This window comes from Larus michahellis, chromosome 7 (assembly GCF_964199755.1).
Source record: "Larus michahellis chromosome 7, bLarMic1.1, whole genome shotgun sequence".
Lineage (NCBI taxonomy): Eukaryota > Metazoa > Chordata > Aves > Charadriiformes > Laridae > Larus > Larus michahellis.
Window position 1 is genome coordinate 30,191,612 of NC_133902.1, and position 22,819 is coordinate 30,214,430.

Sequence of the window (22,819 nt, forward strand, 5' to 3'; positions counted from 1 at the left end):
CAAGATATACATACCCAGTTTTAGGGCAGAAGGAGTCACTTCGATCTCACCACCGATCGGCTGAAAGGCAGCCAGCTGAGCTGCTACCTCCGTCTCAAAAGAGTCTGGGCTATTTCTATCTGTCACGTTGCCATTGGTGCCATCAGTCTTATGGTGACTTTCTTGCTCATCATAAACAGCAATCAGCTATCAAAACAAAAGATAAAACAGTTTGTATATTTACAGTATTAGCAAACATCACCTTTTTTTTTTTTTCCCCAAAAGCAAAATTTATCCTTCATTGGAGTACAAAAATAACGATCTTAGAACAGCTAACAATAAACGCACAGATTCAGGAAAGCACGTGCATTTGTGTTTAAATGCATGGAATTCAATATGACTTAAGTATATGCTTCAGCACTGTCCTGCGCTGGCATGCTTTTCTCAGAATTAGCATGCTACCATTAGCGAGCATTTTACATTGTTCCAAAACATTTAGGGTTGAAGGTGCTTAAAAACACAGAACAGCATTTAATTCTTGTGAGTGGAGGGTGTTATTATTTTAAAAAAATTTAGTGCTACTGACTGACACACTGCACAAAGGTAACACAACCATGGAAGCTGCACTGAGAGAGCAGATACATGTTTTATTTATAAGTACATAATAATTACATTCCAAGGACAAGATACATCCGGCAGAATGACAGAGTGTGGAGTTTCCCAATCGCCTCTGTAAGGATGAAAGTCTCTTGGTTCAGCTAGGCACACATACACAGGCATCTCTACCATCTCCTCCCATTCTCTCCTGCAAGCTTATACCAGATACATCGCTTCTGAAAACTGTCCCTCAGTCACTGGCTCTTCCACAACTTCAGGCACGCAGGAAGGTCAAGATTAAGCAACAACAGACTGCGGAGTTTGCTGTCCAAACTGACATTAATGTTGACATACAAATGATAAAGAAAAACACCAGAAAAATCATTTTTGCCTCAGTTAACCTGGCCTCTCACTGGGATGTTCCTTTTGGTCCCTACTAATACAAAGTCATCAGATAAAGCGTATATAGTTTCATCAAAAAGTGACTCAGATACATGTGGCTGGGTGTAAATTGCGTTACAGTTCCAGAAAAACAGTTAACTGTGTTACAGTTCTGGGAAAACAATCAAAAAAATTATTAATTCCCAATGAATCTAAACAAATTAGAAGACTTGCTGTTCTCAATCAATGGGACACTTGACACCCCAGAGCCCTCTCGGAGAGAAAAGGAAGTAACAGCAACAGACTCAAGCACTTTTCCTTCCCCACTACCTGACATGGCATAGCTCTTGTGCCTTACAATGATAAACGCTTTGCCTAATAAGCATTAAACAAGGTATCTTCATCTTAAGGTGTTCATTTATTTCACTTTTTCTGAACTCCTTAGGATTACACCAAAGTTTTTCTTAGCTAATCCTGAAAAAGGCCACAGCATACACAACCAGTTAGGCAATATCACGATACACACAGACACAAGTTTAAAGGATTGATTTACTACTTTCTCTCTCTCTCTGTGTTATTTTAAGGTATGCATACACACTCTCTATATAAAAAATATTAGTACATCAAATCTCCTCTGATGCTTCCAAGACACGTGTCAAAAATTATATCCTATGATAAGTCGTATTCTGAAACAAAGAGATAAACATTTAAAGGAACTCATTTGCCTACAGGAAAAAGTGAATGTATGAGAGGGTAAAGAAAAGAAAAATGAAAAGAAAAATCCTGAAGTGCTTCTAAGGAAGAAACTGACATTTTCAGGTCTTACACTCATTTATAATTTGGTTGCTAGAAATATGTCAGCTCATATTTACCAATGCATATTTCAGAAACACACAAAACCCCTTAAATAATTAGGTAGAATACTTGCTTTCCTTTTCTATATGGAGCCTGTTTCCTTTCTGTGGCCACACGAATAACTCATACAACATACAAAATTTGCTTTTTATTTGTCCAAAGCATATTGGAAATACCAATCCCAGTAACAAAGACAACTGTCTTTGCACCTTATTGCTGCATTGCAGGGAAACTACCGAAGTGTTCACACTGAATTCACCACCAAGCCAAAAATGCTGCCATAGAACAAGACATCAACAGACCATGGCAATTTTCTCCAGTACCAAGAAAAAAACCTACGGTGTCTTTTGTTTCTAAAATGACTATTCATGTCCATATTATTATGGAAGCCCATCATGACTCAGGGAGTCCCACAACTGTTGCCCACCAAAAGGTTTGCTTTCTCAATTTCACTTTTGCTGTGGAAACTTAATTCCGAAGAAAGGAGCAGTTACTAATGAAGAGGAAATTTGAGATTATGTAGGACTGTGGCACAGAAAGCACTTTAGATAATAGTAGGATACGAAGTTCACTTGAGCATTTGCAATGTAGAATAGAGTAAATGGAACTCAGCTGTGATTTGATAGGAATAAACAAGTGAATTCCTCATCTGGATCAAGCTGAGTTTCCTCACGGTTTCACACCATAGCATATTAAATCCTATATTAAGTTGTAATACTCTACACTTACTGCCCCAGGATGTTGCAGAAACCAAAAGTAGGGACTGCCTCAAAAAAGTTAGACAAACTGATGGAAAATACCAGCAAGAACTGTTAAATGGAAACACACAAGCACTACCTCAGACTCAAAAACTCCCAAAATATGTACTAGTGAAAACCAGAAAGGTAAACCAGGAGAACGCTATATGTTAAAATTAACCTATATTAAGCTATATGTATTCTTATACCATTTTCCACTGGTCACCAGGAGAGACCAGAGCGGCAGTCTGGCCCTGCACTGCCACTCTTGCAGGCTCATACATTATGGTATTGGGACCAGTGCTGTTTAACACCTTTGTCGGCAACATGGACAGTGGGACTGAGTGCACGCTCAGTTAGTTTGCAGACAATACCAAGCTGTGTGCAGCGGTTGACACATTCAAGGGACAGGACACCATCCAGAGGGACTTGGACATTGGGACAGGCTTGAGAGGTGGGCCTGTGCAAAACTCATGAAGTTCAACCAGGCCAAGTGCAAGGTCCTGCACCTGGGTCGGGACAATCCCAAGTGCAAATACAGGCTGGGCAGAGAATGGATTGACAGCAGACCTGAGGAGAAGAACTTGGGGGTGGTTGGTTGATGGGAAGCTCAACATGAGCGAGCAATGTGCGCTTGCAGCCCAGAAAGCCACCTGCATCCTGGGCTGCATCAAAAGAAGCGTGGCCAGCAGGTCGAGGGAGGTGATTCTGCCCCTTTACTCTGCTCTGGTGAGACCCCACCTGGAGTACTGCATCCAGCAGTGGGGCCCCCAACAAAAGAAGGACCTGGACCTGTTGGAGCGGGTCCAGAGGAGGGCCACAAAAACGATCAGAGAGCTGGAGCACCACTCCTATGAGGACAGGCTGAGAGAGTTGGGGCTGTTCAGCCTGGAGAAGAGAAGGCTCTGGGGAGACCTTATTGCAGCCTCTCAGTACTTCAAGGGGGCTTATAAGGAAGATGGGGACAAACCTTTTAGCAGGGCCTGTTGTGACAGGACAAGGGGTTATGGTTTCAAGCTAAAAGAGGGTAGATTTAGGCTAGATATAAGGAAGAAGTTTTTTACAATGAGGGTGGTGAAACACTGGCACAGGTTGCCCAGAGAGGTAGCAGCTGTGCCATCCCTGGAAACTTTCAAGGTCAGGCTGGATGGGGCTCTGAGCAACCTGATCTAGTTTGCAGATGTCCCTGCTCATTGCAAGGGGGTTTGGACTACATGACCTTTAAAGGTCCCTTCCAAACAAAACTATTCGATGAAGGCCTGGTGGGGATCCTAGCTAGCGCTGCTACTGCAGGCAGTGGCGCTGCCAGCCATGGGGATCGGGGGGCCTTCCCCCTCAGCTGAGGGAGTTCTGTAGGCATGCCTTGAGCTCAAGTTGTGGCTGATGTGTTCAAATGAGTCAATCTGCAGAGGGTCTAGGACATTAGTGAACAACTCAATCTGCAGAGAGTTTTGCGTGTTAGTTTTGTAACAGAACCTGATCTACGGAGGGTCCAGGTTAAAATAAAGTTTTGATTGTTACAACTTTGTTGTGTCATTGCTCCACCGAGGATCCTTAAAGCACCTGCCACAGTGTTGGGTGACACTTCCCAAGAACTAACAGGTTACAACTCAAACAGCTGCCTTAATAGCTGGTCAGAAATGAGTTTGGTTCAGGCCAAACGACATACAGAAATCACAGTGCCTGAAAGTAGATAAACCCTCCATGTCTTCACCTGCCTAATTATATGGAAGGACTGAAAATGGTTTGAAGATTGCATCAACTCGACTTTGGAGAAGATTTGGCAGATAGGGAAACTCATGTCAGCACCTCTTCTCCCGACTCCTGTAGAGTCAGGAGAAAGAGGCCCCCTCTGCCACCATCCCCATTCCCAGTTCCCACATTAGCCATGCCAGCGCTCCATTTTCATACTCCGTGCTGGAGCAGGCAGGGCACAGGCGGAAGCTGACAGCAGGCAAACACCTGTGATACATCCTGGCAAATGGATGGAAGATTTCTCAGAGCTAAACCACACAGGCCTCACACTCATCTGAAAGCAGGGAAGTTTCTCGCAGCTGTCATTCCTCAAGCGACTTCAGCGAAAAGCCCACAGTTCCTTAGTCTACACCTAGGCACTATTTTGACAGATTAAAAAAACCAAGGAAAGTGTATTTCTGTACAGTACAGAACACACCATTAATTAAGTAACATGATCTAGAGTTAAACTCCCATTTTTTAGAGAGTGTGGAAAGGAGATACTTCCAGTACTGCATGTGGAGGTACCAAAGATGCAATGCCTTTGCTCACCAGTGTGATAAACAGCCATTTGTCTTCTCAAATGTTTATTCAGGAGAGAATTCCTCAGGACTGCAGTTGTAGGAGCACCTTATCGGTAGCAATTCTAACATTATAAATACACTGCTAATCAATCAATGCATTATAAATATCAGCTTCAACCTTTCAGAGGGAATGAATACAATTAAGATTATGTAAATTAACTATTCAGAAATAATTGTAGTAATTGACTTCTCATTTCCAATATGGAAAATTCTTTAATTGGAACAGACTGCAAATCTCTTCGGATGGAAAAGAACTTCAGGACGCATTAGGAAATCCCCCACAAACATATCGTGAAAACAACATTGATTACAACACTAATTTTTTATTTACCTGTTCAACATTTATAAATACTGAGAGTTCAGTAGGTCAGATGATTTTTATTTTTTTTAAACACATCAAAATATCACTCTAGACATTTATAAACTGTAGAAGTTATGCTAATACTCTGTTGCTGTGTTGTACACTTGCTGTACCTAAGCGTCTCTGGTTTTTTAAAGGTTAAAGAACACGAATATTTACTGTAAGAGGTATCTATGTATTTCTATATAGGTAACATGGTTCTAACCCCAGTATTGTTGCAATTTCTATTAACAACCTAGCAGTTACCTACACAATCAATAAATTATCAAAACTTAGCACTTATCTGTCATTTTTGATTACTAAACTCCTCCCTACTTACATTGATGTAGTCACAACACAAGGCAGCAATAATGAACAGTGCAATTTTATTAGCATTTTTGTTGATCATGAGTGGAAAATTCATTGCAAGGCAATGTAGGCAAATTTTAACTTCGCATGGTGTCCTGTGGTACAGCTCTTTCAATATTTTGTTGCTAATTCAATTGCAAAGTGTGCAGAACATTAAAACAAGATTATGTAAAAATAGACAAAGTGTTCCCATATCCCTGTTCCCATGTGAAATGTTAATGTTTTCTGGGGGCTCTCAGTCCTTCCAAAACTCATTGCACTCTACTCATAAGCCCAAGCTGCAGCTGCAGAACCGTGTTGGAGCGCTTCACCGTGTGCTGGGAAATACACCATACACACAAGAAACAGTAAAAAGAAGTCCTTCCAAATGAAAATTGCAACAGTTTTGTTTTAGGGCTAGATAATTAAGCTCAATTAAATATAAACCATTTCGCGGGGCTTCAGAATTTCAAAGAAAAACATACCCACCTTTGAACAATTAGCAGAACTTTACAGATCTTGCTTTAAGGCGCTTGTCTGTTAAGCCCGAAACAGCTGACTTTCCATTGCCCTATACACCATTTTAAATAAAAGGTTTCATAATTATTTCTCTCTTCAAACTACACTTTTGACAACTAGATTACTGTTAATAAGGTTAAAACCTGTATGTTTTACTAGCTTTTCTGTACTGAATTAGAAAATAGACACCACTATTTCCTTTTTGACCCCAAGCACCAGGCATGTACACAAGGTACTAAGGAAGATATGGCAAAATAAAAGCTTGCTTGCAATTAAATTAATCAGCTTTCAATTACTGTCAGGATAAAATCACTAAGAGAAGTTCTCAGTCACAGGCTAGCATCAGTACGTGATTGAAAAGATGCAATTTTCAACAGCTGGAATGATATATTCAAAAGCACAAAAAGGAATTAATTGCTCAAGTCGTATTACATTTTTCATTCATGGAAATCTTTCCTCTTAATTTTTTCACATTCAAAACTTTATTTACATTATTCTCTCACTATGGACAACAAAAGGTAGTAAAACTGTCTGTTTCTTCGAGAAATTTTTCACATTACCTTGCTCTCAAATTGATCCTCAATTTGGGATCTGTAGGATTTAATCTTTTATTTATCCCTGTACATACATAACAAAGAGGTAGAAAGACACACAGTGTTTATATATGTAACACGCTGATATCAGAAAACAGCAAAGTTTAAAATAAAATTTAAAAAAAAAATTAAAAGATCAAAACAATTTGAAGTCTCCCCAGGTGCTTGCACCTGCAAACAACCAGACACAGGTGGAGAAAGGCTGCAGGTGACAGCAGCCTACGTATGACCAGTGCAGAAAGGGAAAAGGAATCCCCCCCACCGCCTTTCTTTCAGCAAGGTTATATGTTTGGGCAGGTCAGCTCTTTACAGCCACCTAAGACACTGGAGCACCAGCACCAACACAAGATAAAAGTAAAATTACCTCTTCAAGCCAGTAGCTCGCACCAGGCCATCTTAAATTCAAAATCTGACATCTACTTTGAGGCTGCTATGGCCTGACTTTCCTCTTTCCCCAACCACTGGTTTCTACTGCTCCTTCTTGCAAGTGCTACAACTTGCTAGATCCACGGTGAGTCAGTTCAGGGAACGAGACCAGTAAGAAAAGCAACTCTCCATCCTCCAGCTGCTCCATCTCTGAACAACGCAAAACAAATTTCTGTCAACACATCACTGAGTTAACATCTCCTTGGACTCCCGCTGTCTGTAATCTTGCAGTAGTGATGTATCTCTGTCTGTTAACAAAGATGGACCAATTTTTGTGCCCCTATTCCCATGACAGCACACTGAAGTGCGGTGCACAGACATGAAGTCTGAACACAACATTTTTGCAGCTCTCTCAAGGAGTTCATCTTCCTAACAGAAACTCTTCTACGGGCACAGGTTATACCTTTTAACTTATGCCCACAAGGCGACAAGAATATTTTAGATCGAGGCAAGAAGACCAAGAATAAAGTATACCATATGTTGAACAAAAAAACTTCATAGTGCCACTGTAGAAGTTTCCTCAGAACTCCACAAACTCATTAATGTAAAATCAGATTTTATATATTACTATGAAAGACTCCTGTTCAAATGGTTAAAAGATGAAAGACTGGTAACAGTGCAACATAGACAGAACTAAGGTAATTAGGATACCTCAAAAATGGATGAAAGTGTTATTTAATTTTTCAATTTAAAACTTTCCTGGAGCTCTACAGCCTTTCTTCCATGTTCTTTCAAGGTATTCTTCTGGCATACACTGATAAGTATTTGAAATGGTATTCTTGCATAATAGTTTGCCCTGGAATTCCTTTAACTTAAAATAAAGGCTGTCAAGGAAAAGTACCAATATACACACCATATGGCAGCCTTCCTTCACACCTACATATGAAAACAAATTACAGATACATTACATGAAAGCTATGGTGATTAGCTTATCTTGTTTACCTACATGCCAAAACCACATACACCAAAGTATCTTCACAGAGACCACCTGACACTTTTCCTACCCTTATTATTCAGCTTTCTTTTGGTACTGTCTGAAAGTAGCCAAGAACAGAATCCTACTGCACGCAGTACAAGCACTGGTAGCCTCTGCTCTCAAAACTCTTCAAGGATACAAGGAAAATATGAAATAGGAAGAAAAGCAGCATGCCTAAAAAAAGAGAGAGAAGACCCAGACCAAGTCCCAGCTCAGAAGTCCCCCAGGTCCCCCAGAAAGGGGGAAGGGAAGGGAGTGTGCCGGTGGCAGGGAGGGATCCGTACCCAAGTGACAGAGCAGTTGTTTTGGCACAACCCAAGGGACAGAGCAGAGGACAAAAAAGAAGAACCAAGGGTGGAATAGCTGAGGCCAGGACTGGTAGAGCCCTGCAGGGTTTATTTCGATTTAAATGCCCAGGGCCACTGGAGGTCCTCAATACTGCCAAGTGATTCAAATGTTTGTATTTCACCATAAATGGGCATCCTGGCAAGAGGTGATACTTTAAATAACATTCTTCATAAATTAAGCTGAGATATTCAAATTATCACTACGCTGTAAAAGTTTGTCCAAACAGTGAGATGCCAATTGTTTCCAGTCTTCACATTTTAATCAACAGATCTACTTCCCAAAGAAATCTGGAGTTCCTTTTCTTGCCCATCACTTACTACGTGTAAAAGAGAATTAATTAGAGACAGCCACGTGTAAAGAAAGGACTCTTGCTGACCCTCTGGAGCTCCTTCTCCAGCCTTCCTGCTGTGCCTGTGCTGTGGCACTGGTAGTTACCCAATGGGGGTTTTGTTTGCTGAAGCGCATACTTGAACTTACTAGATTTGTGGTTCCCATCACAGCCATGGGAAGGGGTTCAAACTCTCCATTGCTTCTGGGAGATCAAAACTTCTGGACCGCTTTGTTACTGCAAGCCTTGCATTTAGCTCTCGGGTTTGTCACTGAATTTGTGTTAACTAGCTAAATTTAGGAACCTGACTTTCCAGATCTCTAAGAGTTTCTTAACAGCCTGCTCTAATTTTTCTTGCAGCTTTTGTTGTGTGGGTTTTCGTTTGGTTTTGGTTGGTTGTTTTGGTTTGGTTTTTTTTTTTTAATTGCTATTTTGGGAACATCCTGAACTATTCTACAAAGGTTAAAAAAAAAAAAAAAAAAAAAAACAAAAACACCACAACTGTATTAAGAAATCATGCCTGAGAAAACCCTTTTGTGCACGCTTTTCAGAAAGTCTAGCTGTTGTTTTTGTGTGTGTGATCAAATCAAAAGATATCCTGATCTTCCTGTTATTTCCCTGTAGCTGAACTGGCAGGTTTGGGGCTTGTTTTTTCTTTTTGCCTTTTTTTTTTTTTTTTGAAAGGTCATGTCAAAAAAAAAAATCTACCTGATTGATGAGACCTTATATACTACTACTTCCTGTCCGACCTATTCCTTCATGAGCACACGTGACTGTACTTCAAACAATGCAGCTGATTGGGTACTTAACATTGATATTTGTGGCAAAGTTTGATGAGCCCTTCAACCGTGACTGAGATGTAATTTTTTAAGCCACTTAGTAACTACTTGAGAGCTGTTATGGAGATCCATAGTAACAATACAGACATTCCTTGAGGGTTGACTGTGGGTAGCTTCCCTGGCAGATATAAATGCTAGTGCTAAAATGTCAAGGATTTATAATTATGATGGCGGATGCATAAAACACATAAAACAAGCCTTATTAGTGTTGATTGAAGTAAATATACCAAGGGACATTCCTCCTTTCTTCTGTAAAAGATTCATGTTCAATGCTATTTGTAGCCTGTCACAGTCATTATGTTTTCATGTGAAATAGCTTCTGAGTTTTGCTAGATAACAAATGCCCTTTGTTTTTATTCTTCCTCTGTCCAAGTGAAAAAACAAATGGAACAAGGACTGTAAAACGCACGACTGATGATTTCCTTTCTGTTTACCTTGAAACTGAGTACCTCTATGGACTTTACGGAAGAGGAGCTAATTTTGGAGAGTCCATTCAAAATGGCACTATAAAAATGTAGATAATAATATCAAAGACTGCATTACTTACTAGAACCGTGCTTGTCAAATGCACTTACTGTAATCAGTCACTGAAAAGGAAAGATGTACTGTGTGCCACAGTATCTGAAATTAGACAGTTTATCCTTAGAAATGAAAAGTAACACCTTAGTTACTATATTGTGGGTAAGCATCAATAAATGTTCACTTTCATAATATGAATTATAGTAATTCCACAACATGAATTCTCTTACCTTAAAATACTACTTTAATGCTAAATTAACAGCTTAGTCCAATTCTATTGGCAAGTCTCCTATGAAACACCCACTAAAACAAGCCAGTAACACCACAAAAATGACTTTGTACTAGAACGAGCATCTTTGTTGAACAGAGAACCCACAGTAACACTGGATACTCCAAGCCACCCGTGGAGAAGCGAGGCAGGGAGTGGAAAGCCAGATGAGGAGGGCTCAAACCGCTCCCAATTCCTGCTGCAGCACAAGGCGTTCCTGCAGCCCACTCCGACTTCATCAGGCACCTTGCCTGTCAGAAGTATTCAGCAGACCTCTCCAGCAAACTGCATCAACCTCTTCTCCATAACTTCTCCCCTCCTTTCCAGATGTTTCTGAAGTCCTGAAAAAGCTGATGGGTTGTAAAAATCCAGCCATTTGGGAATTCCTGATTTAAGGCACAAAGAAATGTGTAGTGGACTGCTGCTGAGCATTCAGTTACAGACAAAACTGCAAGAAGAAAATCGAGCAGCTCTCGGACTCGCAAGCTTCTTCATTGCTGGGGCTTTTAAACAGGGTTTCTAAGGAACCCAAAGTGGGGACAAACAAGCATCAATCCAGCCAGGGCAGTCACGTGCAAGGTGGTACTAGGCATGTGGATTCATACTTGCTAGCACACATAGTACCTTTTGTCCTCCTTTCTAGTAGTTTCCTTCCCACTCTACTCACACCCTGTCCATACTTTTCAGCCCATGCAAATGCATGTTTGTGGACTCTCCCAAATCCCCATTAACTGCCTTTGATCCCTATGATGCCATTTAAGGCGGCTGAAACATTGCACAGCTTTGTACTAAAGGGGCAGAAGCTGATGGGGAGACAAGAGAGAGGCTGTTCCCTGCTTGCTTTCCCCATTCCAGTCATGTCTGATCTGGATATAGGAGCTCATAGGGCTGAAAGCGAGCTAGGAAAAATGAATTTAGGGAGTCCATCACCACTTCTGCTAACTGCTCTGCTTGTAAACCTGCTTTGCTACAAATGGTTGAAGAATACATTGGCCTTCAGTACACTGCCAGGTGTACCTGCAGTACCAACAATTTTTACTTGTTCCCTCTTTTCTAGTGTCTCAACTGCATATAACGAATACAAAATTTAAGGAAGCAGAGTCCTCCAAGGCAGCTTGTTAACCTTCAGACTATATAGACGTGAAAATCCTCAGAAATTTAAACCAAAGGAAACTGTGGTGAAGAGACATTATACCATTTCAGTAAGATCAGAGAGTATAATTGAAATTCTTAGGAATTTGCATGGCTCTTCATACTCTAGGCAATCATTTACGATGTTAAAAAGCACTTTGTATTTGTAACTAAGCACTTAAACTTTCATATCTTTTCCAGATTCCAGTTTAGCGAGTATGGCCCACAGAACAATTTAGGTTGGAAGAGACCTCTGGAAGCGCTGGTCCAGTCCTTCACTCAATATAGGGCCATGCTGGCACTTAGCTCAAACTTTAAAGTTGGCTCAGGTTGCTCAGAGCCCAACCCAGTTTTGCACATCTCCAAGGACAAAGATTTCACAAGTCTCTGGGCACCTGTTCCAGTGCTCAACCACCCTCATGGCACAAAAGAAGTTTCTTGTATTTTATTGGAGCCTTCCTCATGACCACTTACTGTCCGTTACATTACCTCTTGTATTCTCACTGCAGACTTTTAAGAAGGTAGGGTGTAGTCTTCTCTACACTCTCCCATTAAGTAGCCACAGGCAGCAATAATATCCCCCCTTATCCTATGAAGTTCACTCAACATCTCCCCCCATGTCATGTGTTCAGTCCCTGATCATGTTGGTGACCCTGTGCTGAGCTTGCTCTAAGTATGTCAATGTCTGTCTTGCCTAAAGGAGACCAAAACTGGACACAATAGTCTAGCTGTGGCCTCACAAGTGCCAGAGAGAAGGGAGGAATCACTTCCCTTGACTTGATGGCTACACTCCTGCTAACCACTTGAATGTGCATTTAGCCTTCTTAGCTGTAAAGCTAAGAAAAACAGAGATCAAATTCTACCCAGTCACTCTTCCCCCCCCCCCCCCTCACTAATCTGACAGTACGCATCATGTGCCAAGTAAGTTTTTGCTTTGGCCAGAAATACTCAAAGACAGCATATGAATTAGCTGTTTATTCGATTTTTAAATGGCTTTGATCTTTTTAGAGGACATTATGGGGCAGGGGAATGGAATTTCAGAAGTAACAAAAAAAAATAAAAGGCAGCACAAAAAAATACTTGAATTGTAAAACCCATCAGAAAGTGTAAAACCATCTGTACAGCATAACACACACAACAACTTTCATTAGTACAGACAAGCTTGATAAATCTTGGGATGTTGCCATACGTCATACAATTCTCACACTGTGTTTCTGCCTGTGCAGAAAAGCATTTCAGTATTTACAACTGCCAAGAGTCCTATTCTTACTGATGCCTAGCTTAGTGAGACTGCATTATTTGCCCTGTCTCTGACAGTTTATATGCCAGGCTCTAGAAAAGGCAAAAGTAAGCTTACAAAACTGGTTGTCACCTTGATGAGGAAAGGTCTGCCCCTAATGATAAACTAAGGCTATCAGTCTCTACTAGCTTGTTGTTATTTCTGTCAATAAACAGTAGTCTTAGGGGGTTTCTAGTGCATTATAATAACGCATACATACCCCTTTGAAAAAATAGAAAATAAACACCCTTTGCCTTTCATGGAGTGACCTCATTTGCAGAAGAGTCCTGACCCTATCTGCTTCAGCAGAAGTCAGCTGACCTTGACCTCAAGCTACCACATCCCTAAAGAAAGCTCCTAAGTGTCACGATCCTTTTATGCATAAAATTTGAGACAGAGAATAACAGAAGAGGGGAGAGAAGTTTAACAAAACTGCAACAGGAATGTCACCAAAATCCTCAGAATGTATTTAGTAATTGGCTAATTCACACTGTTTGTTTTATCATACTCATTAATAGAAGACTACAAAGTCAGTCATTGTCACTCACACAAGAACTGTGTTTTCTTTTTTTTTTTTAAAGGCAAACCAGTTTAAGAAGTCTACAACAACTAAAGAAGAAACCTATAAAGTTATGCTCTCTCAGAAGATCAGTAACACAAAAAATTGTGAAACATCCAGAAACTTCAGAAGAAGTGTGGTGGTTCCAAACACTGCAGTTCCAGAAATATACGTTCCCAAATGAACTACCAGAACAGAAGGGCTAGAAAAAAAATATTTTGACTTGACATCTTAATGCACCATCACTATGAAAACAATGAAACTAAAAGTAAAATTTCCAGAGATAGTCACAGCTCTGGCAATAACAAAAAACCCTTCAGTGACAATTACTCATTTCAGCAATCAGTTCACAGCAGACATCCTACTGCTGCCTTGCTCATTATACTCCTTAAAAGAATTATCTACATGTTATAAATTTCAGTCATTTTTTACCCAAGCATTAGCTGCCCACAGCATAACTTCAGAGTTAAGTTTCTTAATTTCTTAGTAAACGAATTAGATGTTGACATCACATTCAAGATCCACAGTAAAATTAAACATACTATTTTAAGGTTTTCTAACTGAATTAGAATCAGAATACAACTGAGAAAATGGCATTTGCAAAGTTAGTAGCAGCTGTGTATGTATACACGTATGTTATGCATCCCTTGGACACAAATGTGTTTGTAAGCAAACAAGACCTCACATATGTACCTTTCGACTGCCCATGCATTGGTACTTGTTACTCAAATATGAACACATCCTAATAAAACCAAATACACAAGAAAAAATAACAACCATTCAAAAAATTATAACACTAGGAATGTTCTTGTCCTTCTACAACAGTATAGGATCCAAAAAATAAAACCAAACTACATTTTCTCTAAGTGATATTATAATTGCTTGTTAGATGGATTTTGACACGATCCTCATTTCCAAGGCTGCATTTCAATGCCCTATTAAGTATAGTGTTGAACATCTACTTGATACAGAGTTTTGGAACATTTAGTTATAATAATGTGGACTGCAAGTCTGACCTCTGAAAAAATGATTAAAATTATCTTAACATTTCTTAAGGAGACTATATTCTGTAAGAAAAGCATTGAAAGAAATGGAAACTTTTTTGTTGTATTGCATATACTGCAAAATAGTAAACATGGTTCCTTACCTACACTAATTAAACTTTTTATTAGATCATAAAAAACACTACATAATATATTTAACCAAGAAGCTGAATTCAATTAACTCTGAAACATTGTTTTAATGTGATCTGAAGCTTTCTTTTTTGGGAAAAAAAAATCTTCATGCTTAGGGCATAGTTTAATTTTGATTACAGTAGTTCAAATATTCTGCAAAACAGTGATATGTCTTGGGAATAAATGACTTCAGACCATTCAGATCATTACTCAGAAATTTCAAATGTGATTTTTCAGAGAGAAGCTTGTTCATCCATTTTCCACTCCTCATTACAAATGATAAAGGGGCCTATTCATAAAGCAAAGCATTTTTAATAAAAAAAAAAACAACTCAAAGTGAATGATATACCAGGCTCCACTTTCAAAAGTAAGCTAAACTACTCCATAAAAAAATGCGATGGGAGAGGAGTGAAATATTTTCAGCTAATAGAAAATTCTCCCAAAATGTTTCAGTTCTCGGGAATCTTCAAATATCTTGAATATCATGAGGAGTCATCAAAACTGCAGCCACATAACTAGCCAAGTACTTTAGCCTCCTCCAGAAAAAAACACGGCTATTCCTTGATCTACATGTGCCGAGGTCTCACCAGATCCCGTAAAAGGGAATTCATGTTTTCCCAGCTTCACTACTAGTACTCAAATGGATTCACAGTAGAATTACATTTCCCTTCCTCACTGCCGCATCACCTTGTTACCTGACATTATTCTAATGGTTTAAAAAAATATGAACGTTCAAGTCAGTAGAAAATGCTAGCAACACTGATTCAGTTCTTTGTCTACATTTATGGAAGATATTTGTCTACATTTATGTCAGATTTTTTTAACACTTTTTTTCTTCCATTAAAAAAATAAAAAACCACCACAAAAACAAAACCAAAAACTAATATGAGAGTGACATTCAGTTGCTCCAAGCGTACAGCTTTCCATTCTTCTGTTGCTACACCACACCCAGCGTTAGTCCCCTCCAGGTAAGCCACAACTCTGTAACAGCACACTCTTTGAGGCTTCCTAGGCTTCACAAAACCCAAGGAAAAGAAAAATCCACAATGAAAAATTCCAGACAATGTAACAAATATATTCAAGCTGCCTTGAATCCTTACCCTCCAGTCAACTTATTTTCTCTCCAAGAGACCACGAGTGTTTTTTCACACTTCGCTGAAATCAATTCTCAGGAGTTCCTATCCAGTGTAAGTTAAATATCTTTCTATTAGTAATTCAGCAGGCACACACACTGCAGAGCTTGACACTGGCCTTCAGAAAGACCTAAAATAACTTCACTCCTGATTTAAAGATCTGGGTGCCTAAACTACTTTTAAAAATAAATAATAATATAAAAAAACAACGCCCCACCACATAAAAGCAAAAGAACACACATCACACTCTTTGCAGCAATGAATGGGAGCCACAGCTAGCAAACGCAAAGATGTCCACTATCCACTTTGACACAAATTGAAGAGAAAGATGTTTAAGAGGCAAAAATGTCACTCCTTTCTCTCTTCTCTCCAAGTTTTAACTTTAATCTAAAAGTTAAATTGGGGCACCACACAGTCTGAAGCTGCAGACTGGCACGCAAAGGCCAGGCTCAGTTTGGTCGCTGTTACTGGGAGCTCCGAGCCGAGCACTGACACCACACCAGAATGGCATTTCCAGCAGCCTCCCCCAAAGGTCGGTGCCCAGAAGTGCACCCTTCAGGTATTCCCTGCAGAGAGATTCAGGGATTTCAGAAAAGCTGAGGAACAGAAAATAACAGAAGTTCATCTACTGTTCAGAAATATTAAGACGCAGAGGAGAATCTGCCAAATATCTATTGCACAATATCAAAACAGAAGTAATTGATCATTGTGGGTGGATAAAAGCCTGGGGTTTTTTCCTCACAGTTGCATTTGAACTTAGAATTAATTTTAAATAAGTTAGCCTAACACAAGTCAAACACAAAGACGTTATAAAATATGTGACAAGGGGTATGCAGTCTAAACAGCAGTTCTGGCCAGGTTTGTGGTAAAAACCTGATTTTACTCTTTGCCTTCTCCTGTAGATACTGTTTAGGTTACCTGGGAAAAATACATGGTTTTTAAATCAAAATGAGGTTTGCAGAGCTCTGCTTCCAGTCTGGTGATCCTTCTTCTATGTCAGTAGTCTACTAATAACTAATTAATCCTTGGCCTCTTGACCTTCAAGGCTTTAGTACAGGGAAGAGGCAAGAAAGGCAGCTCCACCGTCTTCCCTGGGCTCTAGTCCAAAGTCATCGCAATAATTACCAGAAGGCTTCTGCTACCTATTTCTCTCCTTCCCTGCTTTCAGACTGTATCCAAGAAACTCTACCGCTTCTGTTGACCCTGCAGAGCTCTTAGTCTTTGAACTTGTCACCCAACTCCACCAGGATTATAACCATTTATACTAGTCATTTCTGATCCACTGTTCAACCACAACTCGGCAGCATGGAGAGCGGTAGGCTGCTGTATCATCTGTAAGGTAATGTAAATTAGACTAAAAAAAGTAGCAGGATTCCACAGCCAATTCCTACCCTCCACAGGATTGCTCACAAGTAGCATGTTCCTGTGAAACATTTTAAGGAAACTCAAACTATCGAAGAGGGGAAAGCCTCGAGCTAACCACATGGAGCTAGAGCTTCCTGAAGAGATAAAATGATGAGATCCTGACAGCCGTAGCTGCCACTTCTTGGCAAAGAGTAGTTTATCTCGGCAATTCAACTCAACAATAAGTTTATTCAAAATGAAAAATCAGCTGAGAACTGAAAAGCAGGGGAGCTTACTGGTCTTACTTTCTTCCAGCCTCCGAATAAAAACTAAATGCAAGAGCTGAGCACCGTTAGGCTCCAAGACCCTGAAAGACTCCTCCTGGTCTCATCTACTCTATCAGACACATAGTCTATCACGCATCATCTGCAAACTGCTTCTGTTCAATATACCAGCTTTAAATGCAGAACTCTTCCCAATACACATCCAGAATGTTTCCCATTTTTTCTTAACTAAAATTCATTTTAGTTGTCTGCAGCTTTAATTGAACTTCAATTACTAAAACTAGGTTGATACAAGCCATGAAGAAGAAATTAATATTCTACTAAATAAGAACTGTCACTCAGCATTTCCTAAGCTAAATGTAAAAATTGAGACTCTGAATAAATGTATGTTAAGTATCATTGCATAAATATGCATATAATGCACTTCCCTCTTCATAAGTGTTAAATTTAATGTAAAGACATTTAATTGCACATCAACATTTTAGTTGTGATCAATCACTGAAAATCAATGATTCTTTTAAATAAATGTAGAAATACATTTAATTCAAATCCCATTACTTTAAATAAATTTTTTGTTTACTTTTGAATCACTTAAGACTTCAGTCAGTTCGCTCTCCAGTTAGGAAACAGGATCTCAGGACATAAGCCCACTAAATACAAAAACAAATTTTCCCTTCTGCAATCAACACAGTTGTTATGGTGACAGTGAAATCAGTTGGTGACTGAAGTTTTTCATCCAAAAGTGCATCACTGAGGGTCTATCCACACCCAATCTCTTTACCCAAGTTTTTTTTTATGCCATTAAAATATTCCAATCCTATTAGAATGCAAATATAAAGGGGTAGAGAGAGCACACATAATACCATTAACAGTCAAAGATTTCTTGGTCCCCATTATCAGATATTAATTCTCACATTAACTGATGTTTTGTAAAAAAAAAAAAAAAAAGAACAAATCCATTAGCAGCTGCATTAATAGTGAACAGAAGAGGCAACAACTGCTGATGTGATTATGCACCTAACCCTTTTTGAAAGTTTCTGTATCTAAGAGCAGCAAACACTCGTTATTTCAACTTTAATTTCATACCAGGTATATAAGTACAGGTCACTGAAAGACAGCCTTGACAGGGTCTACCCCCAACTCAGTATCTTCAGCAAGCTTTGAAAAACAGTCATTTTTAGCAAGTCTCTTTGTGGTTTCCTTTAAGGTCTTTTAAAGTCATAATATGGAATTTTGGGTGGGAAGAAGAAAAAACAGTATTTTTGCGTACAAGGAGCATATTGCAGTTTCAACTGCACCAAGGTGGCAGGTGCCAGGCATGAGTCCACCAGCAGATGGAAGATCCCACAGAACCACAGAATCATAGAATGTGTTGGGTTGGAAGGGACCTTTAAAGATCATCTAGTCCAATCTCCCTGCAGTAAGCAGGGACATCTTCAACTAGATCAGGTTGCTCAGAGCCTCATCAAGCCTGGCCTTGAATGTCTCCAGGGATGGGGCCTCCACCACCTCTCTGGGCACCTGTTCCAGTGTTTCACCACCCTCATTGTAAAGAACTTCTTCCCATCTCAAGCAGGCACTTGGAACATTCTCAACTACCTGCCCAGGTGTATCTTGTATTGTGAAAACTCCTTTACACACTTCTCTGTTGCGTACGATGTATGTGATCCTGTCAGTGGGAACAGTCAAAGTAACCCGTCATTTCACACAGGAGGGAGGATATCAAGCAAACAGCTACACTTTAGTTACAAGCATACAAACAGCATTTTTCCACCCTAGAAGTGACTTTATTCCTAGCGAATGGGAGAATGAAAGGTAGATCCTGTGTGCTAAACACATGACTTTCAACACGACTTTCATTCTCTCTGACAAATTCACAAGTCCAAGATTCTTAAGTCAGCACTACGTAAACAGAAATAAAGTAAATTCACAGCACATCACTGTTGTAGTCATATTCCCACTCCCCGCAGGAATCTACCATTACATTGCCTCATCTTGGACACATGTTGGCCAACTTGATTAGTCAATAAGATCTCCCCCAAAACAAGATCACCCAAAACATCATTAGAATTGCCCTAAGATCATCCAACCAGATCATAGGCTCACAATATTCAGTAAGTCACTCAACTAATATTCCCTCAGATACTGTTAAACACAAGTTACATCATCTAAGGCACTAATGGAGGGAGATTTATCTACATCACAGATACTTTCTTCTACATCTTATGAACATGAAGCCTACCGACCAGTAATAGCCCTTCTGAAAAGTTTGGCACTTCCACTATTCCCTCACAGATGTTCACATTACCAATTAATCATCACCACAGGGAGTCTCAGCACAGAGGCTAAGGGTTGAATACACTCACTTCAATCTTACTTTGGAACCCTTTCAATATCTTCCAAAACAAAACCAAAATATAAGTAAAAAACATTAAAGAACTCAAATGTATTATGTAGCACTATGGATTGCCCTATAATCACGAGGTAAACTGATTTTAAGGTACCACAAAATCCTAGTTCTAGCTCCACTACCATTATATAGATTCGGATGCCTTTAACAACAAGGTAAACTGATAATCTATGAAATTTGGAGCATGTACAAATACTATTTAAGTATCCTAAAAAGAAACATGAACTAAAAAATAGCACCTCTGCTAGCAAACAGGAATTACAAAGCATTTGATTACATTTTAATTCAACACTTCTTTTTTAAAAAAAAAAGTATATCTACTACAAACAGTGTAAGACAATATGAAGGTCTTCTCCATATTCTTAGTGGATGACATATTGATGTCATTAAAGATTTTCTATTTCCACAAACAAAAAAATACAGAACAGCTACACTCCAATTCCTTAATTTTAAGTAAAGTACCTAAATGATACATCTCCAGCAGACAAACTGCATTGGTTTCATTACGTGTATTTGTTGCTAGCAGCACACTATTACACTGACAATGGAAGACCACAAAAATAACCAAGTACAAAAAGTGTACTCTCTCTGTGTATATATGTATGTGTATATGAATATATATCTTTAAGGAACACCTGCAAAGTATGGCAGAACTATCATTCCTACTTCATAAATGGACATAAATGCTCAATGAAGCTGAATTATCCAAGATAGTACAGGTTATCCACGACAAACCTAAAGTTAAGCCTACTTTTCCTCAAGTCCCAGGTTAGCACTACAACCATGCAATTATCTTTTTTCCTTACCAACATTTTTCATCGACAGTTCAAGTGCTTTACAAAATCTTGATCTTAATTTTACACACAGGAGAAGTGATGCGCTATGTCAAATCACTTACCCATGACTGCCCACAAACCCAAGGAAACATCTCAGAACAGAAGGTCCTGCTCCGTGCGCTACTGAACAGGCCACAGCAGCCCCGCGGGTCAATGGAAGCACCCCTGCTGCAAAGAGCAGTAAGAAATTTTCCTTTTAAAAAGGAAAAAGAACTTCAGCTCCACCATCCAGCCTGTTTCAAGTGCAAGCAAGCAGATTCCACACAAAATAGAAAGGCATTTGAAATTCAAAGTCTTTATTCAGGGCTTCAGGTGAACCTTCAGTTTTCAAGAACCCTGAGCTCTCAAGGAATACACAGAACTGCACTGTTATAAGAAATAACATCGTTAGAAACCTCACCATGTAATTACTTGCACTTTTATTACTTGCTGAAACGTTTTATTGGGAGCACATATAGTCATGTCTACAGAGACATGCAAATATCATTACGCAGAATTGATGTGCTCTCCATAAAGCATGCTTCCAGCTTGGGATTTCTTTGCTTGTGTGGGAACAGAAATCCCATACCAAGAGATGGGAAGTTCAGAAGTGCTGATTCACACTGCAGAAGCTCTCACTCCTGACACTGGTACATACTCTAAAATAAAAACACTCAGCTGCAAGGCTCATATGTAGAACGTGGTGTTAGAAAAAAAAAAAACATCCTTAATTGTCCGTGGCTGACAAGCATACAACATTCTGATTTTTTTCATAAAAATATATGTTTCTCAAAGTTCATCTGTTTTATGACAGACCAACATTACATCCTTTCCCAAGTCTCCCACTTAAGCACACTCTTACAAAGAGGGAATATATTTCAGCAGCCTCTAAAGTAGTTAGGTCTTTCGCAAGCCATCATCACTGTTTCTATAAAGTAGTGGAAGAGAAGATAGTGTTTCAGAGTAGACAAAAAGATGCAGAAACCAAAAGGAAATGCATAATTCAGTAGGCAAATACTAACAAAAACGCATGACGAAATTCTTGATATGCACTATAGGGATTTAAGTTTCAAGGTCTTCACATCCTCTAGAAACATTCAGTTTTCTTTGTTGTAAGAGAAGGATTTCAAAACACATAAAAAAAGCATTAACCGGTAACTGGAAAAAACACATACTACAAAATCTCGTTTCAACACAGTTTAGGCAAAAGTGTTGCAAATGAAACTTTATAGGAATTAAGAGATGAACAGCTACAGTATGCTCTAGCTTTCAGTAACAGAGACTACTGGAACTTAGAGAAATTTTAAATATTCAGGACTCATCTAACAGCAGCTTCGAAATCGGCAGAGATGTATGAAAGAAAGCCCAAGTTGTTAAAAAATTACAAGCCACAAGTAACTGAAAGACAAGAGTACTCACATTAAAAGTAGGCATATATAAAATGCATCCCACAACTTTAAAAAATATATAGCCTGTATTTTAAAGTGGGGGGAGGACGGGATATAAGTACTTTCCTATATTTTGACGACAGAGAAGGAACTAAACTATAAATGACACCATTCTAATGAACCAGAACAGATTACAATCTTTTTTTTATTAAAAGGTATGCAAAACCAACAAATAAAATGCATCAGAGCTTGGTAAAGATCAGTAGTTTAGCCTCAATGTTATCTACTGCACATCTGCCACACCGCATTATCTTACTACTCAAGCATCATTTTTGCATTTCAATGTAGTAGCTCCATCAGATTAATGCCCAAGACATTTCAGCTGTGTTTCAAGTAAATAAGTGGACATACAGGAATATTATGCATGGCCTGTATCATTGACACTAAGCAAAGAAAATGCGATTAGCACCAAATTGCATCTGACAGGAGAATCAGAAAGCTGTCAAACACAATGACATGGATTCAGTATTTAGAAGGTAAAAGGGGGAATAAAGAAGCTGGCCAGTCTGGCATGGAGACAGCAATAAAGCACAACAGCTATGATAAATTAATTCATTTACTTATGAAAAATTAGAGGCTTCCACACGCAGCTCTCATTTATAATCTTGTCAATCTAGCAGAGTAAATAAAAAGCCTATACAATGCACAGTGGGAGGGAAGAAAAAGAAACAAAAGAGGGGGAAAAGAAAAAACAGATTTTTGCATTTAATCTAACAGAATAATTTCTTACATTAAATCACACTGGATCCAGCCTTTGATAGGGGTGACTAATGCAAGGATGCATTATAGCAGTGGTTACTGTGTTTACTAGAGACACAACGTTAAAACAACAGGAAGGTTGAGATCAAACACTCAGAAGCCGTATAAAAC

At 39.2% G+C, this 22,819-nt stretch overlaps 1 protein-coding gene across 7 annotated transcripts in view; it reads right to left on the minus strand.

Moving 5' to 3' along the window:
- The window catches only part of PARD3B (par-3 family cell polarity regulator beta), a 425,873-nt gene that overhangs the window by 291,267 nt on the left and 111,787 nt on the right, over nt 1-22,819 (minus strand). For 6 of the 7 annotated variants that reach the window (XM_074593647.1, XM_074593644.1, XM_074593642.1 and 3 more), the window contains one exon: nt 15-186. In XM_074593647.1, the coding sequence (XP_074449748.1) occupies nt 15-186 (172 nt within the window). Of the gene's footprint in view, nt 1-14; nt 187-20,584; nt 20,654-22,819 lie in introns of those variants that run through there. The other variant, XM_074593646.1, reaches the window with a different exon arrangement.